We start from the raw sequence: 14,848 nt of genomic DNA, 5'->3' as shown, positions 1-14,848 counted from the left end.
CAGATACAAGTAATTATGGTGCAAGTAAATAACCAAAATGTGAGGTATTAATTTGTTTTATGATTTGGTGTGATGTGATACAGTAACCATTATACCAGCTACACAGATACAAGTAATTATGGTGCAAGTAAATAACCAAAATGTGAGGTATTTGTTTTATGATTTGGTGTGATGTGATACAGTAACCATTATACCAGCTACACAGATACAAGTAATTATGGTGTAAGTAAATAGCCCAAATGTGAGGTATAAATTTGAAAGATTTTCCTTTTTTGGAATAGTTGACTGAGAGAAAATTGTATGGTTGACCCTCACTTTGTTAGTTCAGTGTAAGAAACTGTGTTTAAAGCACTACAAAAGACCTGAGTGTGTTAGTTTGATGTGAAAAACTGTATGTGAAACATTACAAAAATCTAAGTGTGTTTAAAATTATCTTCATTAAAAACAATGATAGTTAATAAAATTTTAATTACCACTAAAGATGATTGTTTCACCCTTGTGTGTGTATGTTTGTCAGCAAGACTTCTTGAAAATGGTTGAATGGATTTGAATGAAAGTTGGTACGTGTTCAGACTATGACCTATCATAGAAGCATTTAGTCTTTGGAGAATCAAGGTCACAAAAATAAAAAACATCCCTTTCTGTTAACTTGGGAACCAATTTTTCCAACTATTTCTAGTCTCTAACTTAGTGAAAAACGTTTCCATTTTGATGAAACTTGATGGACATATGTAGAATATTATTCCTTATTGGTTTGCCCAGAATGGTCTCTTAATAATGCCAGGTATTCAGACACATTTTCATGTGTTTTGAGAGCTGTTTATGATTATTGCTACATGACTGAGGTTTGAACTTTGTTGAATGCTTTTCTGGTTTTTAATTTTTATTATATTTGAGAAATCACTTGGGATGATAAATTATGAAGCTTCCTACTTGAAAAGAATGCTTTTTCTTTTCCTCTGTTCATCTCTAAAGGAAGCACATTTCAACTTAGAGATTGGGTGAAGTAACGTGAAATTTGCCATATTGGTTTTAGCAGCTAAAAAGTAATATAAAATCATTACTTTATCTGCCACAATTGATATTTCTCTGGCAACTTTACAAATATTCTCAAGAAAACAATTATGTTTAAAAGTTTGTAACAAGTGAAAACTTTAATCCTATTGCTATAATGGTTAATCTATGGATATAATTTTTATTTTTTTATTACAAATTTTTATTCAACTTCTCTACTGCCTGAGACTTGGTCCAGGTTTAACATATTTAAAAACACTATACTTAGCTGAACTTGCTTGCCTCCAGCAGGTTCACTTTCTGCTGAGTAATTCTTATTGTATTGAGTTTTCATAGTAACATTGCAAAAACTGAAGTTAGTCACTTAAGATTATTGTATTATCCTTTCAGAGGTATCTAAGTCAGTGCAAAAATGGAGTTATTACAGGTTTCAGTTGTGAATCGGTTTTTCACTATGTTTTAGGGAGGTGAAGATACTTACAAAATAGATACAGACTTTATTGGTTGTAGTTCAGGACTCCAAACAACATCATGTGACATAATTGTTATGCTCTTCACAGTTAGCTGTCAAAGTGCTCTAATCTGTATTTTGTTGTGTCTGCAGAAATATACATCTCTGAATGTACTTGGTGGAAGATTGAACCAACCTTCAGCAACTCATTTGAAACTTCTTGTTCAACAGATACAAGTAGCAGTTCAAGCAGGATACCTTAACCCCCAGGTAATCATTTAATTTCAGTGTTTTGGTTTTCACAACTATAGCTTCCATATAATTGTTGAGTAAACTTATGCTAGGCCTTACATGTAAGGTTTGATGTTTTACACGACATGGAAGTCAAGAATAATTAGGTTTTGGTTACAAATTTCAAGACAATAACATTTTTGAAGGGGTGCAACAAGAATTATCCATTGTGGATTTGGCTATTGAGTTAACTGAAAGTACAGAGTAAATATCGAAAAATGTGAATACAATTTGTTAATGTTCAAGATAGACACATTTCTTATAGAAAAGTATGGCTGCAAGTGAAGAAACATGTTTGTTTAGAAAGAGTATAAGGACTGAACCTAAAAAAACACAATACAGTTAAGAGATTGAATTGACTACTATGATGGGAGACTTAAGAGGATTATAGAAGGTAAAATGTTGGTCAAACAGAGCATTAGGAAATCAAAAAGTCAGTGAAAATGAAGGTTGGCTGAAAATGTAAAAATTAACAGTATTTTTTCATATACATTAGGGTTAAATAATATTTTAAGATGGGAGTAGGGCCTGTGAAAGATTATAAAGGATTATGAGGTGGCTGGTTTATTAAATTCAACTTCAGTTTTTACAAATGAAAATTTAAGCAACATTCCACATCCATATCAGAGCCTGGCAGAAATTGGTAAATCTAAATTCTGTGGTTGAGGTCGAGAGACCCATTGCCTTGAATTTTGGTGTGTGGGGGAAATAAGAATACCCCAAGAAAACCCACTTTCACTGTTGAGAAAGCTCAGCTAGTGGCCATGCAAAAGCAGTGACGGGAGTTGGTTAGCTTGAGAACTTGTGAAAATACAGAGTTGTGTATATAAAACAGTTGATTGTTAGGGATGTGGGATATTGGTATTTTCATGAATAAAGTTATGGGGAGATATTTATCTTCACCTCGGTTGTGGGGTGGTGGCAATAGAAGGGAAAATGGATGTGAGGGAGTTACAGCTAATTGATTTTTTGTAGCATTCATTTGTGAGTTTGATTATTCATGCTTTTGGTTAGGTTGAGTTTTTTTTACATAGCAGACTGGTGTGTACTTGGATAGATGGTAAGCTAAGTGTGTGGCCCAGTTTTGTAAATTTTGTAGAATTGAAAGGTGAAATTGCTTCATGGTGCATGTTATCCATATTTCATGATATGTCTAATACAGTTTTATAAATGTGTTATTGTTTGTGATCTGCACCCATGAGTGTGATAGCTTATTTTCTGGAGGTTCATAATTCTTGTTGTAAGTTTTTGAATAGATTTTAATATGCATGTGTCATGTTAGTTTGTGGTGTGCAACACAAAGAAATTGTACTGTCTTAGAGAAAGTGATGAGAAATCTGTAAAAATGTAGTGTTTTTTATTGTCTTGAATGTTTTATTTAGAGCTTTGTAAATAATAATGGTTTGAATCCTGTTAGGATTGTGAATAATCTTCTATTTACAAATAATTTTATTTAAGGTTTTTTTGAACTTTGGTTTAGCTAAAGGGGAAATCCAAGAGGCTTCATACTGGTATATCATTAGCTTAATGAGATGCGTGAATGAGAGGTGTAGTCAGTAGTGGTATATTGTTCATAGAGAAAGGTTAGAGTATTGGGCAGAGGACTGGCCCTTGTGGTATTCCTTTATTGAAAAAAAAGGGTTAGGAGATAGCATTGTTAATTCATACTTTTACAGATCTGTTTTCTAAAAAACGTTTGAGATCCATTTAGAGAAAACTATTAGTATTTTGTATTCATTAGCTTGAATTTAATTCAATTATGCCCTACTGTATCGAAGGCTTTTTGTACATCAAGAAAAATGAGTAGGAGTTTGTTAACGCCAATGTTCTTTGTTTCAAATAATCAAACAAGGTTGTCCACAGCTTGTCTGATGTTTCATTCTGCATTCTGAATTAGTGCTAGTGTGTTGTTATTCTTGAGAAGCCATCATAGTAGAATTGTCATGATTTTCTGTGGGAGCTTGCCAGTACAGTTAATTAAGTTTATTAGGTGGAAGTCTCTAGGGATTTTAGAATTTTGGCCTTTATTGAGAATTGTATTGATAATGGCTGACTTACACATACTTGGAAAATATCTGGAAAACAGACAGATCGTATATATTTGTAAGGCACTTTAAAAACTTGTGGGATGCATGTTTAAGTACAGTGTTGAGGATTTTGTCTTTGCCTCGTACATTGTTTTTTTAAGTTTACAAGGATGTATTTTGATTTCTGCTGTAGTGGTTGGGTTGAGATTTCAGTTAAGAGGCTATGGGAGTTGTGGGTGGCTATGTTGACTGGTTGTGTCAGGAAAGTTGGATTAGAATAATTCAGATATTTAGGCATCAGTGGAGGCAAACTAATCTACTTATGTAATGTTACCATAGTCAATAGTTTCATGACATACGTTTTAAAGGCTTTTCAGTTTTCCTTTTGTTTGATTCTGGTCAGTCATTCCATTTCACTTTTTTTCTTGTTTATTTGTGGTTTGTGTGGTTGGTTTCTTTGAATAATGTGCAGATTCTTGTTAAGATGAGGATTTCTGGTGTAATGTTCTGTCTTTTGTGCTTTTTTAAGAACTCTATTATCTGTGCTTTTGGCTGTGACTCATGTTGTGTATTTTAATATTCTTCTAAATCGTTTTTATATGTTTCTTTGGTTTTTAATTCTGGTAACTCATTGTCAAGGTAGCTATTAAATGTTGACTATGTTCAAATCAAGAATGTTTTGGTGAAGCTTATGATTATGGAGATTAATCCAGTTACAGGTTTTAATTTGGAACGATATGGGGTTGTCACCTTTCTGTGTTTCTTGTATACTTTAAAGTTAGATGTTAGGTGCACTAACACAGCAGAAATAATAACAAGGTTAATAATACCTAAGTTCTGTTGTACTAAGTGTGAGTTGTCATTAATAACTGTCACGTTGTATACTTTAAAGTTAGGTGTTAGGTGCACTAACACAGGAGAAATAATAACAAGGTTAATAATACTTAAGTTCCATTGTACTAAGTGTGAGTTGTCATTAATAACTGTCATGTTGTACACTTTAATGTTAGGTGCACTAACACAGGAGAAATAATAACAAGGTTAATAATACTTAAGTTCTATTGTACTAAGTGTGAGTTGTCATTAATAACTGACACGTTGTATACTTTAAAGTTAGGTGTTAGGTGCACTAACACAGGAGAAATAATTACAAGGTCAATAATACTTAAGTTCTGTTGTACTAAGTGTGAGTTATCATTAATAACTGTCACGTTGTATACTTTAACCCTAGTACACACACTCAAAAAAATTACGTTGCCCACACTGGGAGTCATTTTTGACCCCAACCAAAAATATTAACAAAAAATTTATTTTCATATAAGCAAAGTATATATTTGGACAAAATATTTATTCTATACAATTTATGCATACACTCTGGCTAACTTTATGGTCATTGGAAGCCATTTTACTACATTTGATACACTTTGAAGAAGTTTTTTTCCTTGAATCACATGCGCATATTTGACACCATTTCCTAACGTTCTCTTCAGCAACTTTTTGTCTTTTTGGAGGGATCACTTCATTTGTATCTTCTTCAGGCAGTAATTCATCAGTAAGCAACTTCAGAAATTCACGTCTTGCTCTTTTTTTGGTACTTTGATGCGAATTCTGGATGGCTGGCGATAGAGAAGGTAAGCATTGTATGCGGCAGCATCAAGAATGTTATAAAATAGTGCCATTGGCCACCTTCTGGTCTTTCTTTTTGTGGAAAAGAATCTAACTGTTTGGTCTAGTGTATCGACTCCTCCTTTGGTGGAGTTATAGTATGAAATTATTTCAGGTTTTCCTGATTCATCATCGATTGAGGGCTCTCTATGCAACGTAGATAAGAATATTCTAGAATGCTCGAGAACATTTATAGAGTGTTCTAGAATGTTCTAGAGCACAAAATTTCATATCAATATATTATTTGATTGTTTACCAGACATGTAATTGAGTTTTTTAAACGGGGGTCAAAAATGACCCCCAATGTGGAAAACGTGAATTTCGACATTAGACAAGGGGTGTAATACCCCATTTGCATAAAATACATGTTAAACGTATTAGTATAGTATGTTATTAGTATAGATTAAATTAGGTACATTTTTAGGCCCGAAAGTCACACCTTTGATATTTCTATAACAACTTAAACACAAGTGGGCCCATTTTTGACCCCCACCGTGTGTATGAGGGTTAAAGTTAGGTGTTAGGTGCACTAACACAGCAGAAATAATAACACGATTAATAATACTTAAGTTCCATTGTTCTAAGTGTGAGTTGTCATTAATAACTGTCACGTTGTATACTTTAAAGTTAGATGTTAGGTGCACTAACACAGCAGAAATAATAACAAGGTTAATAATACTTAAGTTCCATTGTTCTAAGTGTGAGTTGTCATTAATAACTGTCACGTTGTATACTTTAAAGTTAGATGTTAGGTGCACTAACACAGCAGAAATAATAACAAGGTTAATAATACTTAAGTTCCATTGTTCTAAGTGTGAGTTGTCATTAATAACTGTCACGTTGTAGACTTTAAAGTTAGATGTTAGGTGCACTAACATAGGAGAAATAATAACAAGGTTAATAATACTTAAGTTCTGTTGTACTAAGTGTGAGTTGTCATTAATAACTGTCATGTTGTGCATTTGAGTGAAAATTTATGCCTTTGGTGTTAAGGGTTTAACTGTGGAATGGTGGGTTTGAATCTCAGGGTATGGTGATATTTTGATATTTTTACACTATTTAATGCAAGAACTTTGTGTAAAGGGAGTAAGTAAGGTTATTTTTGGTAGAGATGCAACTTTCATCTGGTGAAGTATGGGATCTTGATAGGTGGGTACATTGTGATCTATAAAAAATAGGTGTAATTTGTTTTCCTAAAGTAAAGCTATGTTCAGGAATGTTTCAGTTTTGCTCTCAATGGTGACAGCTGCTAGAGTGAAATCTGTGATGAAGGCATCAAGGCTGATGGGACAAAGAACATGCTTGTTGGTTGTCAATTATTCTGCTGGTTGTGACTGAATGGAAGATCTGGCAGTGTACAACCTGGGTTGTGAGGCAAGCTTGGTGGTTAGAGTAGGCATGGTTGTTCTGTTGTGTGGCTGTTAAATTGTGGTCTCTGTGACAGAACTGTGAAATTTGGTTGATCAATGTTGTAGATACATCCAATGATAGCAATATCTGTGTTTTGAACCTGGTGACCAGTTGAAACTTTGGATATCCATGGTAAAAGTGGCATGTTAATCTCTACAGTTGCTGCAATGTGTGTCAGATCTGGCCTTCAGCAGTCATTAACAAGATATTTGCTGGTGTAACTGATGCATCAGACTTTGGCAGTGTTGTCCAGTCATGCTCACAGCTCTTGCAGTTGAGAAACTGGAGTATTGAAGGGCTTTCATGGTTGGGCTGTTCAAGTTTGAGATGATGAAACCTTAGGATAATGACCTTTTGTGAAGTTGAAAAGCTTGCTTAGTGTTTGTCAGTGTAAGATGCATTAGTGATATTTCTTGATCTGCATAAACTTTATTCTCACAAAGTTGGGAAATTTAAAACCCCTGAAGCAAAGTTTTTCATCAGTTTCTTGGTCATTGGTGTCTAGAGGGAGTAGTACCTCTGACTATTTTCCTTGGTTTGCTATCCATTGAGATATGGACCTTGATGGTGCTTCCATTCAGCAGGCAGTGGATTCTGTAAGGACACGCACTTGGTAACATTCAGAAGCTCTACTGTGTAATGTTTAATCATACAAAATTTATAAATAAAACTTTGAAAATTATTGTAAGAAAAATGCCATGCATAATGCAACATTGTTTAATGAATGACACTTTAAGTGTTAGCCAATTCTTTGTGAAAATATAAATAGCAGATCATATACAAGTATAGAAAAAAAATTATTTTAAATATTGTTGTAACTGAGTTTTAATATACACAAATGCTGTGTTTCTGGTGTTAATTCAAAGTGCTGTGTTTCTGGTGTTAATCTTTGAATATCCACATTCTTGCACCAATAAGAAACTTATTTTAATATCTACATCTCTAGCAATATGCTGTGAACTAACTTGCGTGTGTGTAGTAATATGCTGTGAACTGACTTGTGTGTATATGTGTAGTAGTAATATGCTATGAACTGACTTGTGTGTGTAGTAATATGCTGTGAACTGACTTGTGTGTGTGTGTGTAGTCATATGCTGTGAACTGACTTATGTGTGAAGTAATATGCTGTGAACTGACTTGTGTGTGTGTGTGTAGTAATATGCTGTGAACTGACTTGTGTGTGTGTGTGTAGTAATATGCTGTGAACTGACTTGTGTGTGTGTATGTAGTAATATGCTGTGAACTAACATGTGTGTGTAGTAATATGCTGTGAACTGACTTGTGTGTGTAGTAATATGCTGTGAACTGACTTGTGTGTGTGTAGTAATATGCTGTGAACTGACTTGTGTGTGTAGTAATATGCTGTGAACTGACTTGTGTGTGTGTGTAGTAATATGCTGTGAACTGACTTGTATGTGTATGTAATAATATGCTGTGAACTGACTTGTGTGTGTGTGTGTGTGTGTGTGTATAGTAATGTGCTGTGAACTGACTTGTATGTGTAGTAATATGCTGTGCACTGACTTGTGTGTATATGTGTAGTAGTAATATGCTATGAACTGACTTGTGTGTGTAGTAATATGCTGTGAACTGACTTGTGTGTGTAGTAATATGCTGTGAACTGACTGTGTGTGTGTGTGTAGTAATATGCTGTGAACTGACTTGTGTGTGTGTGTAGTAATATGCCGTGAACTAACGCGGTGTGTGTAGTAATATGCTGTGAACTGACTTGTTGTGTGTGTAGTAATATGCTGTGAACTGACTTGTGTGTGTGTAGTAATATGCTGTGAACTGACTTCTGTGTGTGTGTGTAGTAATGTGCTGTGAACTGACTTGTATGTGTAGTAATATGCTGTGCACTGACTTGTGTGTATATGTGTAGTAGTAATATGCTATGAACTGACTTGTGTGTGTAGTAATATGCTGTGAACTGACTTGTGTGTGTAGTAATATGCTGTGAACTGACTTGTGTGTGTGTGTGTAGTAATATGCTGTGAACTGACTTGTGTGTGTGTGTGTAGTAATATGCTGTGAACTAACGTGTGTGTGTAGTAATATGCTGTGAACTGACTTGTGTGTGTGTAGTAATATGCTGTGAACTGACTTGTGTGTGTGTAGTAATATGCTGTGAACTGACTTGTGTGTGTGTGTAGTAATATGCTGTGAACTGACTTGTATGTGTATGTAATAATATGCTGTGAACTGACTTGTGTGTGTGTGTGTGTGTAGTAATGTGCTGTGAACTGACTTGTATGTGTAGTAATATGCTGTGCACTGACTTGTGTGTGTGTGTGTAGTCATATGCTGTGAACTGACTTGTGTGTGTGTCATATTTTGTGAACTTATAAATAAAACATTTATGCATTTCTCTTTGCTTTAAATGCAATTATACTTTTCAAGTAAGGTAACGTTTTTATACAGTTTATCAGTACATGTAATTGGAGTTTGACCTTAAATAGATTGTGGTGGTTCAAAACACAAGTAATTATCTATTACAAAAAAGGTTGAATTATTAAAGAAACACAACAAACTGGTCTGCAGCTGTGCAAGAAATAATAATAAATACTTGTTATTTACTACACAATAAAATACTTTCCCATGCATATTACCATTCTCTTGATATAGAATACACTGCTTAGTACTGTGTACAATAAATTGCAATATAGAAATGCAGTTTTTTTTTAATTTATTTTTCATTAAGGTATGGCTATAATATGTCCATCTGAAATCTGGCAAACTCAAAGATCTGATTTGGATAATTATTAGTTAGAAAGAATAAGTAATATATTGTTACTGCAAACTTAAATTGTTGGGAAATATTTATATAAACAAAATTACTGGGTTTCTGTTGTGTTGGACATATCAGTATTTATATGTAGTAGTTCACAACACCACTTTGAAATATTAAATCATTTTTCAAAGTGATATCAAGGTATTTGTTCTCAAACTGACATAATTACTGTATCAGTCATAGTGAGAGTTCACTTCTCTATCAGTTCTTAGAACAGATCCTTTGAATTTTGTAACATTTCCTTTTATCAATTTCAGATTATTAACCAGCCATTGGCCCCTCAAACATTACATCTTCTCTCTCAGTTGTTACAAGAGATCAAACTTCTGTATGAGATCCAGCAGCTGCATGGTTCTCAACAGTTTGGTAAAGGTGGAGCTTTACCTCCTCAGTTTAATATGCACGTGACTCAAATCAAGCAGCGCATCAACAACTTACGTAACCAGATTGCTGTCCAGCAGGCTAATTTTATAAAACATCATGTAAGTGTTACTACTTGTCACAATTGTGCAGACCTTCCTTTCATAAGATTCATTGTTTAACTCTTAATTTATTATTACTATGTAAAATGTATTTACAATGTCTGAATGCCTAGTGCCACACAGTATGATTACTGTAAGCTGAGGTAAGCAAAATGAAAAAAATATTTGTTACTGAAGTTATTTAATCATTTATATGTAGAGTTCTCTTCCATTAATATGTAGAGTTCTCTTCCATTAATATGTAGAGTTCTCTTCCATTTATGTGTAGAGTTCTCTTCCATTAATGTGTAGAGTTCTCTTCCATTAAAATATACTGTATTTCCACTCTTCCTTACCTTGCAGTAAGTTAGGTTGTTTTTTTTATTACTTCTGTTTAATGGAGGTTATGTAACTCAGTCAAAAATTATTTGAGTCATGAAACTTGGTGGTCATATACAGAATGTTATTCCTCATTGTCCTACCAAGAATGGTCCATGTTTGTTGATAATGAGAGACATATGGACACATTTTGGTCCATGTTTGTTGATAATGAGAGACATATGGACACATTTTTGTATTTTTAATACAATTTGTTAATAATTCTCTCTTGTACTTAGTTATATATTACCTATAACTGATTTTAAAAGTCAGAGGTTTCATCTGTCAAATAATGTAACATATAAAGTTTTTTGAACATATAAGCATCAGTTTCACTCAGAATACAAGAAACTTGAAGACTAGCTTGTATGAATTTGTAACAACTCTTTGAGAGTTAGGAGAAATTGTCTACTTTTTCATGTTATTAGTCTATGTTCATTGGTGCATTTTTTATTTAGTTAAATTAACTTTAGTGCATCACTACCATTAGTATAAAATAGTAAGCTTATGTGTCCTTGACATCGACAGCAAGAAAGAAGCTTGAGTGTGTACTTTATTTGTTGTTGTTCTTGTTTATTTTCTATTTATTATATAAAAGTAACTGAAACGCAAAATGTATAGATTTTTTTAAGTTAGTTTACGTAAAATAGATAATAATATAATAATGTTTCATGATGCAGACATGAGAACTGCATGTAGGTAATTTAATTTGATATTGTAGCATGTGCCCCAGTGGTTTATAACTTATAATGGCACAGATAGTAGTTAGACACAGTTCAAAGGTCAATACAATAATAACATTTAATTATAACTAGATATGTACTGCTACAAGTTTAAAGCAACTTAGCATAAACAAATGTAGTTTCAAGTTGCAATTTGAAGTAATTCTAGAAAGAAGAAAATGCTAATTTACATTTTTAAAATTTTTTTGGTGGTTATAAAGTTGATCAAATTAACTGATCCTGTTTTGAGATATGGTAGAGAAAATAGCAGATAAAATATAAAGTTTTACTGACAAAAAAAATGTGAAATCTGTTTAGGAGGTTTTATGGATTACCCACAGTAAATTTGAGATTAGGAAAAGTACGTTTGATATCAGCAAGGAAATTACAATGCATCTGGATTATTCAGAATAAATACTCGATATATTCATGAACAAATCATTATTTTAGTTTGTTTAAGATACTTCGCTAAATAACGAGATTTGTTTGTATGTAAGAAACACTTATAATGTTAACTGAAACATTGTGAAGATATACAAACTATATTGAAGGTAAGAAGTGTTAAATCTATAAAGACTATATATATAAGTACAAACAGGTCATGTGGTCTGTCAAATTGATTGAGCCCCTGTGAAAAGTGTTAATACAAGCTTTGTTTCCTAACAACTAACTTGGATGATCTTGTAACAGTTCTTATTTCATAGTTAGAATTCCAGAAAAAGTTTGGTAGTTAGGGAAAATTGTCTACTTTTTGCATGTTATTATTCTTTGTTCTTTGAGGTATTATTTAACTGAATAAAAATTTAGTGCTTTAGTATTAAAAAAAAACAGTTTTATATCATTAGAAATTGAGACAAACAAACAATAGACTGAAGTAAAGACTTTGTTTTTTATTATTGTAAAACTAAATAAAATGTGTCTCTTTAGGTTAGATCAGGTTAAAATATATAATAAAAATTTCTTGTGAGGCATGCACACAAATAGCTCTTGAGTAACATAATTTAAAAGCATAATGTGAGCTTTGCGTTGCCTGAGTGATTTACAGCTTATAAAGGCATGAATAACAGTTAGACAAGCTTCAAAAAAACAATAAATTTTAATTATAAATATATATTCGTACAAGTTTAAAGCTACTTAATGTCATGTTACAATTTTTAAGTCATTCTAGAAAACAAATGTAATTTATTGTGATTGTTTTTTTTTATGTGGTTATGAGGTCAGTCAAATTGATTAACCTTTTATAGAGTTAGGGACGAGAAAATAACATAAGGTTTTACCAAAAATAAACATTTAAAATTTATTTAAGATGTTTTAGAAATTACACAAATCAAACCTGAGATTTTTGAGATGAAGAAATACATTTTTAATCTGAAAATGAGAATCACTTCACAAATGGAATATTAGAAACAAGTACTCAGTATATTTATTCTATTTAATTTATTAAAAAATGTGATTTGTCATGTATGAAAGGCTTGTAATGTTTACTGAAAGATTGTGAAGATATATTACAAGTTAGTAGTATCAAATCTATAAAGACTTTATACAAGTGCAAAGAGATCTTGTGGTCAGTGAAATCAACAGCCTGTGTTGAGAGAGTAAAGTGGATTGGACATTGTTTTTTTTTAACCAACTAATTCTTAAAGTACCTGTGTAACAATATATTCAATACAAGTATTTCTCTGGGTAAATGAAAATCCCTTTCTTCTGGTCTAACATATGACTACTGTTCAAATTTATGAAACTACCAATAAGAAAGCTGTATTGAAAATTGAATTCAACCATTTTATTATTATTGTATAGTAATAAACTTAGCATCAAAACATAGTAAATCAATTTCTATTTGTATATAAGTTTTAAGTTCTTAATTTTGTTAGGCAGTAGTTAAAACGTCTTCAACCTCTCCCAGGATAAGAATTGTGATATCTATTTTCCAGAGCTTTAGTCTTCTTTACTTTCCTCTCTGAGAAGTTCAAAGTGTAATGTAAAGTAATCATTATAACATAGATACTGATTGGGCAAAATATAGTTTTTACTGATTGGGCAAAATATAGTTTTTACTTTCAACCTTATTTTTTTGCAGAACCATAAGCTAGAGAATCAAATGTATGCATCAAACCCTCCTGTCAAATTCTGTCTTTCATAAACAATCAATAATTTTCTCCATTATATTATTTTTAACCAATATAAAGCTATATTTTTAATCTATCAACTGTCATACTATATTACATTGTTTTCTGTGTAGGTAATTATCTACTATATATTATTATATATATTAGTATATATAATAAAAAATATATTATATATTATTATATATAAAGCTGTATTTTTAATCTATCAACTGTCATACTATATTACATTGTTTTCTGTGTAGGTAATTATCTACTATATATTATTATATATATTAGTATATATAATAAATAAATATATTATATATTATTATATATAAAGCTGTATTTTTAATCTATCAACTGTCATACTATATTACATTGTTTTATGTATAGGTAATTATCTATTTGCCTGCAGTTAAAACCTTTCATTTCAAATGTCAAATTGATGTATGTACCTGAATGTTTAAAGGCTGTTAAAGTTATAGGAAACTGTCTACTTTACACAAGATATTATTTAATTCAATAAAGATTATGTAAATCGTAGTACCATTAATGTAAAACAAAAATAGGTTTAAGTTTCATTGACGTTAGTAAACAAGAAGGCCCAGTTTATTATTATAAATGTAACTAAAGTGTAAGAATTAGAAGCTTATTAGATTAGGTAATATATTGAAACAAATAATGAAAAATTATCCATGCAAGCAGCATATGTGTTGTATTATTCAATACAGTAGTGTGAGCTACAACTTGTATGTTAGGATAGATATTGTTCCAAGGGCATTAAAACAATAAAGCTTAAGTATGAACAGATGTGCACTGTTATGAGCTCTAAACTGTTTAGGATAAAAAATTATTGTTTTATGTTAGAGTTTCAGTCACTCTAGAAAGAAAAAAATGGTGGTAATGTATGTGATTTTTTTATGGTTGATTAAACTGACTGAACACACATGGAGTAAGGGTGGAGAAAATAAGAGATAAAATCTTTCTGGTAAAAACATTTGGTAATTATTTAGAGATTACATAAATGAAATATGACAATTTTCAGGTAAGGAAAGGTATTTTTTTAATCTTAATAGGAAAATCATTTTGTATATGGATCATTTAACACTTTGACTCCATAAGTTCTTGGAGAAAGTTTTTGTATACAAAATGCTTTATGTTTATTGAAAGTGTAAGAAATGCCACAAAGATACACAGAATATCTTTAAAAAATTATAATATGAAAACTGTGACAGTTACTTTATGGTTGTAAACTTGGTCGAGCGATCCAAGCATGTAGTGAAAGAGTTAAGATTTTACAAATTGCTATTTTCAGTTAACTCAGGTTAGTTAAATAATGGCACAATATATAAGTAGCCATGTGATGAAAACTGTTAGGTCTCTATTTAAACAAGTTTTTTGTTATTATTTGGAATATATCACTTCGGATAGTATTTGAATCCAAAGAAAGCTCTTTAGAATATTTTTTGAAGTATTTTTAATCTGTTAGGATAGTCTTCTTATGTCGTATTTAGGATAATTTGGATGAAT

General features: G+C 31.8%; 1 protein-coding gene across 6 annotated transcripts in view; it reads left to right on the top strand.

Moving 5' to 3' along the window:
* The window catches only part of LOC143240120 (protein Gawky-like), a 66,418-nt gene that overhangs the window by 46,789 nt on the left and 4,781 nt on the right, over positions 1-14,848 (top strand). For all 6 annotated transcript variants that reach the window (XR_013021580.1, XR_013021581.1, XR_013021579.1 and 3 more), the window contains 2 exons: positions 1,619-1,735; positions 9,907-10,131. Coding sequence is in view for 3 of the 6 variants with exons in the window: in XM_076482029.1 (XP_076338144.1) it covers positions 1,619-1,735; positions 9,907-10,131 (342 nt within the window). In the remaining 3 variants the exon portion in view is untranslated. The remainder of the gene's footprint in view (positions 1-1,618; positions 1,736-9,906; positions 10,132-14,848) is intronic.

The sequence above is a fragment of the Tachypleus tridentatus genome, chromosome 13, assembly GCF_004210375.1.
Source record: "Tachypleus tridentatus isolate NWPU-2018 chromosome 13, ASM421037v1, whole genome shotgun sequence".
Taxonomy (NCBI): Eukaryota; Metazoa; Arthropoda; class Merostomata; order Xiphosura; family Limulidae; genus Tachypleus; species Tachypleus tridentatus.
Note: the sequence above shows the minus strand (reverse complement) of the source record. Positions and strands in the feature narration are given on the sequence as shown.